We start from the raw sequence: 21,146 nt of genomic DNA on the forward strand, positions 1-21,146 counted from the left end.
AGAAGAGGGATGAAGAAAGAGGAGAGGGAAGGAGAAAGAGGGGTAGGGGTGAGGAGGAGGGGTAAAGGAAGGGAGGGAGAAGGATGAGAAAAAGAGAGAAGCAAAGAAGGGGGAAGGTAGGGTAAGAATGAGGATTAGAAGGGGAAGGAGGAGAAAGAGGAGGAAGAGGGATAAGGAGGAAGAGGGGTGAGATTGAGGAGGAGGAAATGAGAAGAGGATAGAGGGAGGATGGCCAAAGATGAAGAGAGGAAGGAAGGGGAAAGTAGGGAAAGGGAGGAGGGAGGAGGAGAGCGGAAGAGATGAGGAAGTGAGGTGATTTGATTGGGGAGAAGGGGGATGAAGTAAGAGGAGGGGGAGGAGAAAAGAGAGGGAAAGAGAAAGAAGGGGTAGGATGTAGAGGAGGGAGAGGAAGAAATGAGTAGAGAAGGAGAGGGGGAGAAGGACAGAAAAATAGGAAAAGAGGAAGGGGAGGAAAAGGGAGGAAGGGGAGCAAAAGAGATGAAGAAGGGAGGTGGTCAAAAGGGGGAGAAGAATAAAGAAAGAGGAGGGCAAAGGAGGGAGCAGGATCTTTAAACAAAAACCTCTATTTTCTTATGTTGATTTCATAAAATCTATGCATAAGGACTCGGAAAATAATGAGTTTGTTTCTCCAACAACATCACTATAAGAGTGGAACTTTGTGCATGTATTATCAAATGCTTGAATCATCAAAACAATTTTCAAAATGGTAGTTAGGTAATTATGAAACTGAAACAACAAAAATATCTTACTGTGCCGTAAAATATGGACTCTTTCACACAAATACAAATGTAAGTCCGTATCTTATATACCAAACGAAAATATGTGTAATGTGAATGGTTTGTGTAATCCTGCTACTCCATACGGGCCTTGGAGCTGTTTAAAAAGCACATGCCATCATAAAAAACAAACAGTAGTTGAGGGGTGATAGAAGGATAATCCTCATGTTTGGATAATATGACATAGATGAAGAAATTTGGCTGTAGGGAGCGACACGAAGCAGGAAGTTGCCGCGGCATACATACATCTTTCGCTCATGATTTTTTCGCAAGATTTCCTTTCATGCCCTCCTCGACTTTTTGTTGAAGTGACAGAATAATAAATAGATGCTCTGAAAAATTATACCTTTTTATTGTGACGCAGATTCTACTTATCCCGTATTGATCATAAAACTTAATTTAAAAAAAAGTTATTTTGATGTGTAATTTAGTGCTCCTACCAATGACAAATCGTTTATTCACAATGCACAAAGATTCAAGGGAACCATTTTTTCATTATTCACTTTATTTTAAGGGCAATATTCTTGACTACTTACTCTGTTGCAAGGATAACATTCTTTACTATTACTCTGTTAAAGGGTAATACTCTAAACTATTTGCCCCGTTTTGAGGTTGATATTCTTGACTAATTATCATGTTTTCAACATTATATTCTTGACTTTAGACCTTCCTTTCAGGGAAATATTCTTGACTATTTACTCTGTTGTAAGGGGTTATAATGTTGAATATTTACCCTAAGGGTAACATCTTAACTATTCATCATGCTTTAATATACCTGACTATCTACTCTGATTTGAGGGTAATATTTTTGACTATTTACCCTCATTGAGGGTAATATTCATAACTATTTACCCTGTCGACTGTCTGTGAAGGAGACGTTTCTGAGACACTGTTTTGGATCCAGAAGAAGGCAACGCAGGAGCACCAGGCTAGAAGATAGGCTAAGATCTCAACTTCAATCTCCAACATGATCAGGGCCAGATAGCGAGCTGACATAACAACGATGGCGCTATTTTATATTTTCACTGCAATGCGAATCGAGTAATACGTTTTTGGAACAGTCTACCAGAAAATGTGGTTTCAACACCTTTCGTGAATTCTTTTAAGAATCGGCTTGATAATCACTGGAAGAACATTGCTTTTGTGTATGACTTTAAGTAATGGATTTTGTCTTGCCACACGCAACTAATAAAAAATAATAGTGTGGAGCATACAGTTTATTCCCTTGGACCGATGAACAGGCATAGTCCTACAAGCATCGTTGAATTAAATAAAGTAACTAAATAAGTATAGGGAATGATTTTCACAAAGTTCGAGTCCTTTTAATTGCATGAAGAACTAGTAAAGTTGAGGACTTCAAACATATGTATAAGAGCAGACATAACAATGACGACGCTATTTCAAATTCTCACTGTGAGAAAGTTTGCCACACACAAAGTCAGAGTCACTTTAATTCCATGAAGAACTTGTAAAGTTGAGGACTTCAAACAAATGTATAAGAGCAGACATACACAACAATGATGGTGCACTTTGAAGTTCTTACTGCGTTCACATATGTTCTTCACAAAGCCAGGGTCACTTTTATGATTCCCCTATTAAAAAGAGCATGATTGATGACTTAATCCATTGTATTCCCTCTGCACACTCTGATTTCGATGTCTTAGGATAAGTTCATAAAATGATCAATTGTGTTTGGTCTCTTACTGCAGCAGAGTTAACTCAGTGGTATATTCCAAAATAGAATTTCCAATGTTTTCTATTCCTATGGCACTGTCAAAACTAAAACAGCTGGAATGCTTATGTAGTAGACTAGCTTTCATCCAGGCCAAATCACCAGAATATTTGAAGCAATCTGTGCATGAGGTTTCTCACTTCGAAAATTTCAACAGAAGTTCAAGGAAGGAAGGCAGTCCGAATATATTTCACAATCTGAAATATGAGATGTCTAAACATAGTAGATCATACAGCACATCTCATCAAATTGCACTGGCTTCAGAGGTTTGTGGCATGTAAATGATGTATACTATTTCCAGTCAATGTGTTAAGATAAAGGTAGGATCCAGTCGCCGCTTCCAAATTCAATGTCACAAAATCATCAAAAATCTACCTCTAGCGATGAACCCGCACACGAATCTCGTATGCAGATTTATAGTATTTGTAAAGAAACAAATCAGATTTGTAATCAGTGAGAGCCGCAAATCACTCAACTTTAATCATGACATAGCTGACAGATGGAACTATGCTGGTGGGGCTCGGAAAAAATTAGTACACAAGTTGAAAATCAATTCAATTTGTTGTTTTCCATATGGATATTTGCGTCTTTCCAAACTATCCCGCCCCTGCGAGTTGAATAGATCCAAAATAGCATGATGAAAGGGAGAACTGTTGTAGGAAATACTGTTGTATTAGTACTGTACACATCTAGAATATAGCATCAATAAGCAAAGATTACTTCCAAAGTTCCAATTGTGCAATTCCATCAGTAATCCATGATTTCGAAGACGTTCAAATTGAGAGGGATATTCAGAGCTTCGCAAGTTTGGAGGAAGGATAAGCAAATGTTCGTTGAGTTTTCGAATATTTTATTTCAAGGTATATGTATTGTATCTATTGCTATCCTCAAGGTATATGAACTATATGTAGTTCATACAGAGATTGTGTGAGAGAGAGAGAGAGAGAGATAAAGTGGCACTGGTCTTGCTGTATACTGCCACTAAATAAAAAGATGGCCAGATTCATGACAAAGTAATGCAAAATTTGTGGTATAGATGTCCAGATTCATGATTCCGAAGTACTTTGCAGGCAATGTTACGTCTCAAAGAATAAGGGTTTCAACTGACAATCTGGAATGTGAACAGATTCACATATCCCTATAAGAGGAGAAAGCAATTATCGATCATGATCCTTTTGTATAATCTGATCTGTTCAGCGCAAATGAGAGAAGAGAGCGGGTAAAAGAATGAGTGAGAGAAAGAGAGAGACAGAGTGAGAGGGAGAAAGAATGACTGATAGAAAGAGAGACAGAGAGATAGAAAGAGAAAGAATAAGAGAAGGAAAAAGAGATAGAAATAGACAGACAGAGAAAAAATATAGAAAGAGACAGAAAAAGGAATGAGATGGAAAAGAAAACAGAGATAGATAGAGAGAGAGGGGGTAAAAATAAGAAGTGGGAGAGAGCTAAAAAGAGATGTGCAAAGATAGACCGGGATCAATTAAGATCAATTAGGCTTTTCCCCGGGGAACAGCCATTCCCATCATCCTAAACAATTAAACTTCGAAGGCAAACAACTGCAAAAAGCCTCATCGGGTTTTGTTTCACTTCTCACGTCCCATCAAAGCCATCGCACTTTATCAAGTTTAATTATTCCCAAATTGGCAACTATCGCAAACACCGCTCGATAGTAGCACACATCCAGCTATTGGGGTACTGGTAATGAGTACTGTCAAGAATTCAACATTTCAAAGACTCCACACTTATCACCTGACGATGATCAATGAAACTGACAGACTGTAAACAGTGTTAACAGGCATGGTGGATGTACTATTCTCATGATTTAAAACCAAAAAATGATCAACCTATAAATGCATATCTTCAAAGATTATCTATGGAGCAGCCTGTTAACCCATTGACTGCCAAATACAACAATTCCATTAGTCTTTGCACAGGGTTCATCTGGTTCCAATAGGCAATGGGTTAATACCACTAATGGGATGTCATCACTGTCCTTGATGGAAAACTAGTACCCACAATGCATTGTGTTCTTTACATCCCGTTCTCTGTACTTCTTGGGAGAGTTCATCAGCTATGCACAGTGTACAAAACAAATCTTCCAATACATGGTGCAGTCATAGTCCTCACTTTACTCGCAAAATTTTCTGTCATTTGGCTTACAGGACAATCGTGGATGGTATATTCCAAAACATCCTGTTCAACAGTTAGACTTCAGAGTGTACAGATCCAAACCGCAGAACAAGTTCTTCATGCTAGGCACCAGTCATGCAGCCTTTTACCCCAACTAACTCAACGGAGAGAAACTCTGAATCGAGTATTCAAATACAGTATTCCAATTCCATAAGTTTATCCCATCAGTCCAATGTGACGGTACTGTTGTTGTCTGGGGTTGTTATGGCTTTCTGGAACGGGCCATCAGATTCCGCCCTGTTAATCTGTACTCCAGTCATAATTCGCCAGTAGGAGAGAATAGAGGGCTTGTCCGGCACGCTTCTAACGTCGCTGAATCAGTGTCTCTATGGTGAGAATATAAACAGTAGACAGTCGTTCATGGTGCAGAAGATTTTCTAAAGCAGGAGCACTGCAGGACTATTCTTGCTTGGGTAAAATGATCCTTCATTCAAAGTTAAGCATCTTCCATTTCTTTTTCAGAGATATATTGAAAGGACTTTAAATTTGTGTTTTATTTCACAAGCAAACTTTTCTTAGTGATGTAATTCTAGGTACCGTGAAGCCTGGTGTTCACTTCTTACAGGTATTCGCACAGAATTATTGCACATACATGTACACGATGTGTTCATACGAGTCTGAACATCACAACAATGTTAAGCCGCACTATGTAATACTTCCTTGGGCAGTTCAGCTTACAGAAACGTTGGATAAACCGCTCACCGTTCCAATATATCTCTCGTCTGAAGATGCTTTTCGTTGTAGCTCTCTGACGTAATAACAAGTCTATCCTAGAGAATGGTCGTGATCACCATGGAGCAAGTGCAAGACAATATCGGTATGTTTACTCGATTGATCTTCATAGGCATTTATACATGAAGATGTCATTCAACAACCTAACAGAAGTCATTCATCATGAACTCCAAACAAAATATATATATACTGCCATCACTTTAGGCTTGGATCCAACCAAGGGCAGCAAATATGATCCCAATAAATAAAGTCTTGTCTTCTAACAAGGCATAGATGAACTTCTTGAAAAGTACCTTATAATAATTTTTTTTTTCACTAAGTCTCATTAACAACTTAAAAACAATTGATCCAGCGCAAAAAACAAGTCAACAGATCTGTTCCAACAAGATAATAGTATATATAAATAAATTGCATGACCTCAAATTGAAATTGCATTCCATTTCTGATGACAGAAGTCCTGTGGCAGTTTTGATGTTACATGCTCTCGGCAGCATTCAAACAGTATGGAACCCCTGAAGTTGGCGATGCCCCGGAGATATAATGTTAGCATCTAGAGAGAAGAATTTAACGTTCATTTGCCATCCCTGCTTGCCTAAATACATCCCAGAGTCTCCTCAGAAAGTATGCTCGAGTAGAGTTTCATTATTTTTGTATATAGCACAAGCCAGACAAATAAACTCAGTCAGAGATACATAAATTATTTTATGAATCCTTTGCATAGAAGAAGTTATCGACGGCGGCGAGAGGGAGAGATATGTTCTTGAGTTAACCTACAGAGAAAAAACCAACGGGACTACTGGACTTGTTTTCGAAGGAAGGAGAGACATGCTCGAGGCGGCGAGGGTGAGGAGCACATGTTTGCACCTCCTGGTATATCCCGCCTGAAGTGGCAGCAAAAATAATTGAAACATAATTTGATTTCAAAAATACCTAAAAACCCAATCAAGATATGAGCACCAAAACGGAGAGTGGAAAATAAAAAGACCTTTGAAAAGTGTGCCGCTTCGGGGCACATATCTCTGTGGATATGCTTCCTTTGTATTCCTTTATTAACATTTTTGTCAGGATGAGAGAAAGGAAACTTGCATTGCATGACTCCGAAGGAAAGCCAGTCAAACAAACTCCGAAGACAATTCTGGAACCAGCTGCCTAGCGCTTGTTTGCTGGTCACCTGAGCGGCTTGGTAGGGTTACTGTTGACAAAAGCATGCTTGGGAATCGCATGTCACCCCGGCCAGAAAGGTATACTTAGCAATTATAGTCGTAACCTCAAATTGGCAACAGAACAGAAGATTAGGCAAAAATTATAATCACCCCTAAACAACAGGAGAATGTTTCATGACTCGAATAGTCAGTGATTTTTACTGACAAACTAGCTCTCAGCCAATCAGATGCATGGATTTCAGTAGCTTATAACAATAGTCGGTGGAACTTTTTTTTCATGAAATTAAATCATCATAAGATATGAAGATAGAGCTCAGGTAATCGAAATATAGGACTATAAATGCTTGGCCCTACAACTTTCAGCTGACTTTTGTCATATTTTGAATGTAAGGGCATCTGACACAACACAATCTTGCAGTGACCCAGCTTCTTATCGTATCGTTTGTAAACAAAATAAAAATACTTGTGTTTTGGGTCTTTAGAAGAAGCTGGTGTGATGATCTCAGGCTATGAGCTGATGTAAAAGGCATGACAAGGTCTTGTAAATATAATGGTAGCATACCGTTTAATTATTTGATCAAACTGATGCTTTTGAAATGAACTAGTTAACATCATAAGATAGAATAAACCTGGTGACATAAAGGATCCTTGAGACACATCAAAAACAAAATGCAAGAACCACAATAACAAGAGATTGATACACAAGAAAGAAGAAAGAAAGACTGGAGAAAGGTCCATCCAATACTGCACACTGGACAGTATAATGTCACACACGAATCACAGATAGAGCAATTTGCTAATCCAACATAAGATTCCTGTCGGGGGGAAAAACTGGACTGGTAGAACAACCCTGTCGGCGTACTCCAATGTTATGGGTCTTCGTTGAAATAAGCTGCATGATATTTCAAGTTTTCAACTTCATTCTGTACACTCAAAACTGTCTCCAGTTTGTGTGGGTGCATGAGAAAAGTCCACTGGTTAACAACATGACAGGTCAAAGTCGGTATTAGTGCAAGAAGGGCATTTGTACTTGTTTTTATCGATTAGGATGTATATATAGTTAAATATTTCAAATTCTGTGACCAGCCACATATAAACTTTATTCATATTTGATCATGTTTGTACCTTGATAGAGGCATATGAGTTCGATTCTATTTCTAGCTCTTGTCACTTTTTATTGAAATCACTGCTTTTGTTCTTGTCTCTATGTCTCATAATGTCACTCTTTAATCTTTGCACACCCCCTCTCTCTCTTAATTTCTATTCTATTATCATATTCCTACTCCATTCACTTCTTCTCATATTCCTGCTCTTCCTTCATTCCATATTCTCCTCCCCTTCTTCATCTCCTCCTCACCCCCTTCTCCTTCCCTTCCTCCTTCTTTGTTTTCTTCTTCTCCTACTTCTTCTTCTTCTTCTCCTTCTCTTCTTTTTATCTTCCTCTCCCTAATTCTCTTCTTCTTCTTCTTCTTCTTCTTCTTCTTCTTCTTCTCTTCTTCTTATCCTCCTCCCCCTCATTCTCTTCTTCTTTTTCTTCTTCTGCTTATCCGCCTCTCCCTCATTCTTTTCTTCTTCTTCTTCTCCTCTTTCTCCTTCATGCAATTTTCAATTCTATAAGCCACACACAGAATTCACAGTAATCTGTCTCCAACCAGCAACATACTTCATCCATTTTTCCCCATGCATCTTCTCTTATGACTGTTTTATACAGAGGTTTTATATGTATCCTCTGCCTCCTTCTCCTCTTCCTCATCCTCATCCCCTTCCCCCTCCTCCTCCTCCTCCTGCTCATTCACCTCATATGTTTGTACAATTTTCAATCTCTCCAACATCCTAACTGAAGTCTGTAGTCTCAAACTGATCACATGCTTCTTATATCCATCCTTTCCAATATTCCTCTCCTACGACCCTTTCCTGCAGAGAAGGTCTGATTTTCTCTAACTCGATTTGGACTGATTGTTTTGGGAGGAGAGAGAGGGGGACTGGAATGGTAAATGGGTCAGTGACTCTGGAGTCATCAACATAGGGGGATGTCCATCACTCCCATACTAGGGGTACAGCCAAGGGGGTACAGACAGGGGCATGTTCCCCTTAAACTCTTTCATGAGTTATTAGGGGGGCACAGAAAGGGGCATGTTCCCCTTAAACTCTGTCAAGAGTTACTATGGGGGGGGGGGGGACAGGGGCGCGTTCCCCTTAAACTCTTTCAAGAGTTACTATGAAGGGGGCACAGAAAGGGGCATGTACCCCTTAAACTCTTTCAAGAGTTATTAAGGGGGGTACAGAAAGGGGCATATTCCCCTTAAACTCTGTCAAAAGTTATTAAGGGGGTACAGAAGGGGGCATGTTCCCCTTAAACTCTTTCAAGTGTTACTAATAGGGGGTACAGACAGGGGTGCATTCCCCCCTTAGACTGTGCACGTTTGCATTTAAGAATGACTCAAAGACAAACTTACTATTCATGAAACAACCCCCCCCCCCTGTTTACTATATGAACTTGAAGACTTTAAAGAGAATTTAAACAAATGCTTCAAAAAAATCAAACAGCGATGTTCAACTTTTAATTCATGAATATTAGAAACTGAACATTATTTGTTTTTTCATAGTTAACACCTTCGTTAAAATTCAAACAATATGTGTGATTAAAATGTATTTTACTGTGTGTGATATAGTGGACCACCCCACCCCACATATGAATGGGCCTTAAATAGCCACAACACAAGCGATGTTACTTCTTCTACACGTCTGGTTGTCCAGTAAAACTAGGCTTGCAGAGTAGGGCATGGATCGCCTCATGAATAGTTGAGTCCTTTTACACAAGTGACTCTGCAATCTCCAAGTACATATATACTTGTCCAAAAAGAGCCGCATCTCAAGTGAGGTTCCAAGAATATGAAATAAGTGGCATCATTAACTTTACCAAGATTTCAATTTTAATCTGAACAGCATTTCGTGAAAACAATATAGTCAGTGATTTTTACTGGCAATTTTGCCCTTATCCAACGAGGTGCAAGGAGTTTGGTAGCTTATGTTGTTTTGGATCATCACTTTATTGTATGAAAATCAATAAAGGAACAGCGTAAAAAGAACAATGAATTTCATACATTGAAAAATTATAATAATAAAAATAATATTCCACTTTTATATAGCCCTTAATACATCGAAACAATGTGTCAAAGCACTTTACAGATATATTATTACCCCGGTAATCGGATTCAATCAGTCATTCCAGCACACAATGTATGCACATCCTCCACTCCCTGGGGAGTATTCCAGTCATTCGCCGGTGAGGCGCACACAGTACTGGACAAGCTACAATGACTTCCACATCCTACCGGGTACCCATTTAGCACCTGGGTCTAGAGTGGCAAAGAATGGATTGATGCCTTGCCAAACCAAGCCAGACAGCAGTGGGATTAGAACACACGACCCTCTGTTTACAAGGCAAGAGTCAGAACCACTACACCACCGCTCCTCCAAGACAAAATAGATCCCAGGACATGCTCACATTACTGACGCAAGTAGGGCAGATTATCATTAAACGTAACGTAACAGTGACATTGAAGTACTAAAATAACACGATGAAAAAATATTTAAGATCAACTAAATAGTCAGTGTAGATCACTGACAATGTGCTACATGTAAATGTACGTGAAGTGCTCCCTAGCATTTAAAGGTCAAGTTCACCCCAATAAAATGTTGATTTGTATAAAACAAGAAAAATCAAACAAGCATAACACTGAAAATTTCACCAAAATCGGATGTAAAATAAGAAAGATATGATATGTTTATATGCACATCCTGGTCGGTGTGCAAATGAGGAGACTGATGACGCCATCCACTCACTATTTCTTTTGTATTCTATTATATGAAATATTCTAATTTTCTCCTCATTGTCAAGTAAAACGATTAATTCCTTCCTGAACATGTGGAATTAGCATTGTTTAATATTATATGGTTCAAACAAGTTGGACCTTATTGTCAAATCTTCAAAAAATTGAATATTGTATAAGTCAAACAATAAAAAACCAAAGTAAAAGTTAGTGAGGGACATCAGTGACTGTCTCATTTGCATGTCACTGAGTTGTGCATATCACTATTTTGTGAAAACTATTAAAGCGAAACATTAAAATGTCATAACTTTCTTATTTTACATCCGATTTTGATGAAATTGTCAGCGTTATACTAGTTTGATTTTTCTCTTTTTATTCCAATAAACATTTTTTTCTGGGGTGGACCTGACCTTTAACTATGAGTGACCAAAGTGCCAACAATGGTGTTATATTAAATATATTATTATCAACTGGAATATTTGTCTAGTAGTTTAATACTTAAGACTTGTTGTACTTAAATAGTTGTTCCCGGAAAACTTAGTTACAGTTTTGAATACCAAAAATGATAACACATATATCTTCTATTTCATAGTTGAGTCACTATTCCAACACTACAAAGATGCTGTTCATTCTTGCACTTCAATGAAAACATTTTATCCACATAGCGATGCTGGCAATAAATTATCCTCATAAACATTGGTAAAGGTTAGAGTAACATCTGAACTATAGTAGCACATGAAATATTGACATGCATCATTTATCATGATTTCAATGACACTATAAGATTCTATCCTCTGTAGTACATCCTTACATATGAAATGAAAAGATGTTGATATTTAAGGTCAAGTCCACCCCAGAAAAATGTTGATTTGAATCAACAGAGAAAAATCAAAGAAGCACAACGCTGAAAAATTCATGTAAGATAAGAAGGTTATGACATTTTACAGTTTTTTTTTTTTGTGGTGACCAATTTTTCTAGAATCGCCCCCAGATCTGCCAAACAGAATATTTAAGAACATTTTCATAAAAATTACTATTCTTTAAACTGTAGAATGATATTATCATTGACAGCACAACTGCTTGTTAGGCGAGAAGTAGCCCTTCGAATGGACTAAATAGCCCTGAAAATTCATCAATTGCCCCAACGTGATAGAACAGCCCCTTGAATTTTTCAATTAATTACTTGATACCCTAGTAAGGTGACTGATTTGGACGGGGAAAGAAAAAATAATTATTTGGAAAGAAATCTCCAGAAATCAAGAAAATCAGTGGAAAAGAAAAGGAAAGAATTTGATAGAGTCACAAGCCAATCAAGTCCAATCTCTAAACCAATATAGGTGGAGGTGCCGTGGCCGAGTGGTCTAAGGCGCTGGTTTGGTGATCCGAGGATCGGAGTTCAATTCCTGGCACGGCACTTATGCCCTTGAGCAAGGCATTTTATCCACATTGCTGTTTTACCGTACATGAAATAAATGAAAATTGTAATATGCATTATGAAAACCAATGTGTGGACTTGTTTTTTAAAAAATAAAAAAAATATAGGTGTCTAAGCAAAGAGGCTGATGATGAAGAAGATAGAGGGTAAAAAAAGTCCAATCATTAACCCATCCAGAAAAATATGAAAATAATGATTAATTCTAAAGATGGACTGCTGATATAAGCACTGGTTTACACAGTCCATGATATTGACTGACAACTGTTACAAGCTACTGAAATCCTTGCATCTGATTGGCTGAGAGCAAATCAGTCAGAGAAAACTCACTGACAAAACCATTCAATGAAATGCTCCACTTGTGACAAGAGCAAATTTAATAAAACCTCATAAATGTTACGTTCCTCCAATGCGATATCTATGCAAATATATTTAAAAAATCACATTTCTATTTTAAAAAAAAGGAAGACATCTGTGATCACCCTTTAAGCCAACTGAGATGCACACACCTGGGTAAACATATCATTGATCATCCAGCTACTATAGTAAGACCATGACAGCTGTATGGTCAGTGAACTGACCATTTAAAAGCAGCTGGATTTGGACTTGCCATCAAACGGGCTGGCTTTACGTCCACCCCTGCGGCGACGATGATCTACATGGTATTCATAGCAAGAGAGGCTTTCATACCAGCAACAAAAATGAATTAAACCCCTCTGCAAAATAAGATCAACTCACAAGTTGATATTAATTGCACGTGTGAATAGTTCACACTGATACAGCGTGTTTATATCTCAGGGTTTTCTATACTATGGTATTCACGTTTAAAGCTGGTTTCTTACGATTTATTTAGTCAAAAAGGTAAAACTAACCCCTAATCCACTTGCAAGTTGAAAAAATTCTGGTATGAATACGTCAAACTGACATATGATGTCTTCATATCTAAGGTTATCTCAATGGTATTCACGTTTAAAGCTACTTTCATACAATTTAATCAAAAAGATAAAACTATTATAACCCCTGAATCAACTTCCAAGTTCAAGAAATTTCTAGTGTGAACATGCCAAACTACCATACGATGTGCTCGTAATATCTAATGGTGAACAATAGGGCCTATGGTATTCATGGCTAAAAGTTCTTTCATACTATCAATAAAAAAATGGATCAAGCTATCCGCTTATCACCTCACAAGTTGATTAATTGCTCATGTGAACGTGCCAAACTGACATATGATGTGTTCATAACTAATGGTGAACTGTATGGCTTTCATGGCTAAAGCTACATGTACTTTCATACCATCAATCAAAATGAACAAAACGAACCCATAATCACCTCACAAGTTGATTAATTGCTCATGTGAACAGGTCATATTAACCTACGGATATAAGTTAAAAAAACAAGACCTATATCTACGTATATGGTATTCATTGCTAAAAAGATATCATGCCATCAATAAAAATGGATAAAACTAACCCCTATGCAAAAGAAAACCAACTCACAAATTGATAAGTTGCATGTGCGTACAGGGGGACATTCCATGAAACAATGATTAGTGAGTGATTTTCACTGATTAATTGTTATAAGCTACTGAAATCCTTGCATCTGATTGGCTCAGAGGAAATTTTTTCAGTGACAGTCAGTAACAAGGTGCTTCGTGAAACATTCTCCAATTCAAGCCAACCTGTGGTATGTTCACATCTAAGGAAGATGGTGAAATGAGAACACATTGGCCCAATTTCACAAAGGTGGTTTTTAAAACCATCTGTTGAACCCGTGGTTTATGCAGATTTCCTGTATAGCTTACAAATGATTTACAGCATATAGTAAAGAAAATGTCCAATACTGATGTGCGCTTTGTCACAGTGCGCCAAATTGATGCCTGTTGCCATGGTTGAGTACGCTATTTTATTCATGAGTCCACTGTGTTGAATTGATGAGTCTACTGTTCAAAACAATGGACTTACACTTCAAATGGTGTCAAGATCAACACAAGTCTGTGGTGACTGGTGACACGGCATTTGCTCCGGCAACAATTGCTACGGGCTTTATTTTATCTAAGATACAGGGTTTGGGTTAGGGTTGCAAACTTACAATAGGGTTTCATGTTTAGGATAGGGCATAGTGATAAATCCAGGGTTGAAGTTGGTCATTCTATTAATGAGTGGAATTTGCAGCAGAGCAATTGTCGCCAGAGCAACTGTCAAGGTACCTCTGTGTTCTGAAAGGACCATGTGTTAAAAATACACCAGGAGTTTGAATTTAAAACCAAAAAGTGTAAACAAAATAACAAACAGAACATGTGATAATCGCACTCATGATATCAAAGTAACATCATTTGTACACCATACTGTATGTGCTGTGCAGGTCACCGTTTTCTGAAACTAGTCAAATCTAAAATTGTCAAATTGTTCTTATTTTACAGATCTGATTTTGACAAAATTTCAGGTTCTTTTATATTTACAGAAATAAATGCGTTATTTACATGGGCTTGGCCTGTAAAGCAGCGTGACAATGCTTTTCGTCAGCAGAGCTAAATCTCAGTCTTACCCTTTTTCAAATTCAAATGATTCTTCCGATGGGGGGGGGGGGGGGGGAAGACAACTGATAATTCTTGCAAAGGAGGACCAAATCTATTCTGAGATTCTTTTCTTGAAAGTTGAGAAGGTTTTACATTTTTATCAATGTCTAGTGAAAGGATTGTCTTTTAAGAGGAGGGCTTTTGGAGGAAGATTATAACGCAAATGCTGAAAATATACATTAAAATGTCACCACTCCCTCTCTCTCTCTCTCTCTCTATTTCCTGCTGTTTCCCCCGAAAACCTTTTATCCTCAATTCCTCACTATGAGGTGCTCTCTCTCTTAAAGTAAAATGGCATCAGTTGAAACTAAAGTACAATTCAAAATTTTTGAAAGTACAACTGCAATTCCATCACCCTTCCTTGGTCTGTTACTCAATTACTGCTTTTATTTATCATTTCTTGTCAGGTTAAACTGTCTCATTTTGAAAACACTTTTTTTGTTCTTCCCAATCTTCATTTTCATTTCCGTTTGTGTGAGATGAATGAATGCTCATTTTCTACAAATCTCTCACTACAATCAAAGCAAGTGTACACAACATACCAATGACCAAATGCATTCTGTTTTATTTAAAGGGACTGAGTAATTTTGTGGAGGTTTTGGAAAAATCTAATGAGCTGTTGGGCCACACATGCAGTTAGTATACACAACAATGTGTCAAGAGGACACCCTGAAAATTTCAAATTCAATTCATAAATATCATTTCATGCTCCAAAATAAGTAAAAAGTGTGCATTTTCCACCTCCAAAGCCTTTAGTGTTAACGCAAGTGCCTATGTGAATGCTTATAACAGCAGTCATCATTGTTACAGCAACTAAGCGACCGATTAGCTGCAAAATCTCAGGTACATGTAACCTGAAGGTTTGCAATTATGATTACAACATTAACTGCAAGGTAAAAACATTTTTAGAATCTGAATGAAGTTAAAGCTGTTCGTATGTGACTTCAAGAACAACTGGTAATCTTTTTTTGTGGTAAATGATACTCACCGTTAAATGTTCATAGACGATTATCAAGCACAAAAGAAAGAATTGAGTTTTCAATCATGATTGATGTTGCTGTCTAAATTTGAAAATCGACATTGAACACACCCTTATTCACCAATTAAAAATCATTATTATCCTGCCGCAAAAAGTTGTCAAAAAATTCATTGAGAGTCATGAAATGGGAAGAGTATGAAAATACAAAAACATTAAGAATTTTAATTCTGAATTAATGGATACGTAATAATTTCCACAAATATGGAAGAAATATTATAAAGCCAGCATTCCATAGAAGTGTGGCTAGGGTTACACCGAGGTTTAATTATCAGAATACACCCTCTAGCCCGTATCCTGAACTCTGGTTTAGATCAAACCCTGGTTTCAAGTTGTGGTTAAACTATCAAGGGCCAATTGGGGCACAAATTCCTGACAGTACATTTGAAGTATTGAAAGCAACAGGAAACAAAATAGTAAACATAAAGAAATATACAATATAAACAGAATTTTTGAATTTTTGGGCTTCCCATAATTTAAACCCGACTTCAGAATACGGGCATCAGGGTTCAATCCAAGGGTGTAGCCTGGAAGGGCATCACTAATATGCATTCCACACTTAACCCTTAAAAAGAAATAACTTTTAGGTGAACACAGGGGACTGTCCACACCCAAACTTTCATAACGTACATCATTGCCACCTAGTGTGAATGCACCCCCTTGTATTAGCTCCCTACCTACACTGACATCTCACTATTGTGGTCCAATTAACTCGACAGGTGAGTCAACACTACCTGAGAATGTCTAGATACTTGATCCTGATCAAACCGACTAACTCTCACCTCACAACCCTTAACCAGGTGTGATGTGCATGAAAAACAGCGCGTTCACATCCAATGGGATGCTATGCAACGATCCCCAAATTCTCTCATTGCTGTACAGTAGCCACATAGTGCCATACACAATAATATAATACACTTGAAGGTTTAACATACAGTGTGAACACATCCTTGGTTTATCATACTATTCAGGTTAGTAGAACGAGGTGTGTTTAACCCAGTGACAATAATACGTGACAGCGCAGATCTCGCATAGGATAACTTTAGGCGTTTGGAATTGGCATCGTTATTGATTGAAATATTTCTACAAGTACATGTATATGCATTGGGTAGTACACAGGCTGAGAGCTCGTACATATCATAAAACATGCGTGCAGGTTAAGTTACGCCTTTATCATTAAGTCTTTCATTCGGATTTAACCAGAGAGAGTGTACTAGACGCAATGCATAATTGATCACTGTTTTATCTTTCAAATAATAATAATGATTATACTTGCTTGGATAGCAATTAACAGTTACTTGGAATGTTAAAGGCTTGCCGGGGGAAGTTTGTTGTAAATACAATTGATGGCTTTCAACCCAGTATCGCATTGATCGATCTATCTGATGAGTCAAAAAAAAAATCTAGGAACCAACAGGATTTTAACCTCTTATCAGGCGAACTGGGGGCTTTGTTCTTATTTCCTTGTGACTGTGCCATGGGACAGTGAAGGCCCGGTGGTACAGTCGCTGACTGGCAATCAGTAGATGAGAGGTTCAAATCCTGCTGGTTCCTAGATTTTTCTGACTTATCAGATATATCGATCAATGCGATATAATTAACCGGGCTGAAAGCCATAAATTGTATTCATAACAGTTACTTTATATTCAGATGTCTCTAAGCACTCTGCAACAATGCAAAGTGATAACAAACCTCACTCAAACACTACAATTTTGCTGCACTCAACCTAGGTCTACTACATAAATCTCCCAACCCCATGAATACAGAGCTGCCGACTCCAATATGAAAAAAATCCTATTCTTTATTTCTTTTTTATCCTATTTTCAAGCCTAAGATCCAATTTTTTTTTCAAATTTTGACAAAAATATATAATTCTTACAAGTTTAAAAATTCAATAATGATTCACAATGGGAAAAGTCCTATTCAGTATAACATTGTCCTAAAAGATCTCTTGGCAGCTCTATAAATAATATCTCATCTGTTTTATTAGAAACAGGTCAAATAAGGTACTGCTGTGTAAAATTGGGTGTTTATTCCAAGGGCAAGCACCAGAAATTTAAAGAAATGATAACAAGGAAGGTACAAGTAAAATTTGGGTTTCATGAACGAGAAGAGGAACATGCAATTACCCTTTGACTGAACTGTCTATCGTTTAGTGTTTGCATCTTTTAGGACACCATCTATACGTTCAGGTATAAGTCAGAAGGGCTATTCATCAAGCATGGTGTAAATGTCACCTGTACCCTCAAAGTATTTGTGTAAGGGATTTGCGAGCAGATGGACGTGAGAAATTTGTAATGAATCCTTCATTCACACCTAATGTATGCTTTCTATTGTGAGCCTCAGAACAGAAGTCTAGACACAGCTTTGTAATTTAATAATTGATATCAATATTTTTCACATCATGAATTCAAGACGTCTTTATCATTTAACTAGGACAGTTCATTTTTGTAAGAACTTGCTTCCATTACAATTCTGTTTTCATATTTGCCTATTCATATTGGTATTTTGAACGTTCAATCACATTTGCTCCAGCGACAATTGCTCCAATGGAAAGTCTGCATGTTAGGCCAAACATACAACCTTATTTCCAAAACTTAATAAATCCTAATCCTTTATTCTTACATTATTCTGAACCAAAAACTTTATTACAATCCTAATTCTAACCCCTATGCCCTCTGAGATATTAAGACCAGAGCAAATGTCGCAGGAGCATGATCGTGTCACCATTTAGAACTGGGTGCTCCCATTTGGAAAATGGCATTACTTCTTCTGACATCATATGCCAAGGTAAATTGCCACTTGGGCTACACCTGCTTGGTCTCATCCTAGTGTGACAACAACCAATTTGTCTACTAACCAAAAACATGGAGAAATCAAGAATAGTGTTTCTGACTTAAAGGTAAAAGAGAGTAGTGGCAGCAAACAATTATTTCATGAAAAAGTCTTTAATTTTCACCATATTATCATATATCTAGATCTGGTACATAAATGTTAAGTTATCTTTTTGAAATCAAGAAATCGTACCTCAAAACCGACAATTCTGATGATCAGTAACACAGAAAAGCATATGTGGGACAGTGTATTAATTTTGCTTGGACAAGTACCCGACATTTCACGGAATTCTGTGCTTTAATTATTTTGCTCATTTCTCAGTAATGACATTTCTTCTAGAGCAATTTGGCACAATTTTTTATTTATTTATACATACAAACACTTTGGTGGTTATTGGATTCTGTTCAAACTCATTTTGGGATCGTTACCACAACTGGCATTTATTATTCGGTTACACTTCGTAATTCCGAAGGTTCGTAATTCTGAAACACGCAAATTGCCTATACCTCGATGTTCGTTAATCCGAAAACGTAAAAGGGTTCGTTAATCCGAACATTTGTGGCGTTATTCCGAAGGTTCGATAATCCGAAAACGAAATAAGGTTCGATGTTCCGAAGGTTTGTTAATCCGAAAACGAAATAAGGTTCATTGTTCCGAAGGTTTGTTTATCCGAAAACGAAATAAGGTTCATTGTTCCGAAGGTTCGTTAGTCCGAAAACGAAATAAGGTTAGTTAATCATTTAGTTTTCGGACAAACGAACCTTCGGAATTACGAACCTCATTTCTTTTTCGGATTAACGAACCTTCGGAATTACGAACCTCACTTTGTTTTCGGACTAACGAACCTTCGGAATTACGAACCTCATTTCGTTTTCGGACCAACGAACCTTCGGAATTACGAACCTTCGGAAATACGAACCTTCGGAATAACGAACCTTCGGAATATCCGAACCTTCGGAATAACGAAGCTTCGGAATTACGAATGTATGCGTATTATTCAACTACTTTTACAATTAAACTGCAAAAGCTAGATCTGGAAATGAGAATGATTTTAAGCTGTGTGGGCAGTGCAAAAAGGACCCTTGAAGAAGAAATTAATCATCTGGTCTGAACTCTAATCCTTTGGTCAAAACTCTTCTACCAAGCCAAATGCAAGGTCGAGGGAAGTCGCAAAAGGTTCGCTGCGCTCAACAGCATGGTTACGAGCTAATATTTCAACTAATTTTACATTAATCCTAGGTTTAACTAGCAAGTATACATCTAGTTCGTAGATAAGTTCTAGAATCTTGTAAAAAAGAGCAAAACACAACACAAAAAAATAATCAATATTCATTTATCAGATGTATAATGTCAACAAAGAAAGAGGAAGTGTGCACGAATGCAGAGCCTTCCATACACCAAGGGAAAAGGGACCCCAGGTGGCAATGGCTTAAAGGTAAAAGCAGCAGTTGCAGCAAACAATTATTACATGAGAAAGTCTTTTAAGTCAAGGTTAATTGTCAAAATATTATCCTACATCTAGATCTGGTACATTAATGTAAACTTATATTTGTAAAATCATGAAGTCTTAGCTCAAAATCGATAATTCTGATGATCACCAACAAAGAAAGGCATATGTGGGGTAGTGTATTAATACTGCTTTAAAAAATATCCAACATTTGATGGAATTCCGTGCTTATTTTGCTAATTTCTCAGCAATTACGCATTTTCTTCCAGAGCTTTTTGGCACATATTTTTTATTTATACATACAAACACTTTGGTGGTAATTTCATTGGATTCTGTTTGAACTCATTTTGAGATTGTTACCACAACTAGTATTTATCCTTAAGATGTTATTTATACAGTTTAACAAACAGATCTATGTTTAGCATCCAAAATCTGGGTGAAATGAAATGATAATCAGATTCTTTGTTTTTATCCAAATTTGTACCTTTCTGGGGGGAAATAAGCCATTACCATGGCAACTGGGAAATTTTAACTATCTTGGTGACCTTAACTATTTGTAAATTTCATTTGTATTTAATTGGAAGCTTGAAATATCAATTTGGTAATTTATACCATGTTTATATACCATTTATAGGGGTGTATATGTCATTGTTCAGAAATTAATCTGTAGTCATGACAACGGCTGAAAACGGCTTTGAAAAATTTACCTCCCATCATTAAAATAAATCTTATATGAAAGTTTCATGCTTTAGTCATAGTTAGTAAAATTGTTTTGGTGATCCGATCTCATAAGAGAAAAGTACATGTAATACTGCTATTTGACAGTAGAGGGCAGTATATCATTTTGAACAAGAGACCTCATGAACTTCTTCTGTCACACACATTGAACACCATAGCAGATACCAGATATGTATTATCCTATCTATCTTCATTTTCACCTCGTCTTCTTTTCTGCCATCTTTCATGACCTACACTTTCTTTCCATATCTCCATCTTGTCCATCCTTTTATCTTTCATCAACCTGTCATCCACAGACACTGAATAGAATAGTAGCACCTACCTTCAGTTTTTCCTCATCCTCCATCCCATCTTTCATCCGTTCATCTACCCCTTCTATCCATCTCTCCATCTGGTCCACTTGTTCCTTGAAGTGACACCACCTTGGAACCACATCTTGGATGGTATCCTTTCTCCTCTCTGCGTCCCTCTTCAGCGTGGACCATCGCTCCTTGAGACCTGTGATCTTGAGCTCCAGCTCCTCGGCCTGGGCTGGATCCTTGGCCAGGGTCATCTGCAGGAGCTGCTCTCCTTGCTGGATCAAGGACTCCACGTCCGGTTCAAGGTTCTCCAAGGCTTCCTCGGTGTCCTGAT

At 37.5% G+C, this 21,146-nt stretch overlaps 1 protein-coding gene across 1 annotated transcript in view; it reads right to left on the minus strand.

Moving 5' to 3' along the window:
- Positions 1–18,696: 18,696 nt before the first annotated feature.
- LOC129258797 (dystrophin-like) overlaps positions 18,697–21,146 on the minus strand; it is an 87,786-nt gene continuing 85,336 nt past the window's right edge. The window contains exon 35 of the mRNA XM_064097994.1: positions 18,697–21,141. Coding sequence (XP_063954064.1) covers positions 20,800–21,141 — 342 coding nt within the window. The 3' untranslated portion in view covers positions 18,697–20,799. The remainder of the gene's footprint in view (positions 21,142–21,146) is intronic.

Source organism: Lytechinus pictus, chromosome 4, assembly GCF_037042905.1.
Source record: "Lytechinus pictus isolate F3 Inbred chromosome 4, Lp3.0, whole genome shotgun sequence".
Taxonomy (NCBI): Eukaryota; Metazoa; Echinodermata; class Echinoidea; order Temnopleuroida; family Toxopneustidae; genus Lytechinus; species Lytechinus pictus.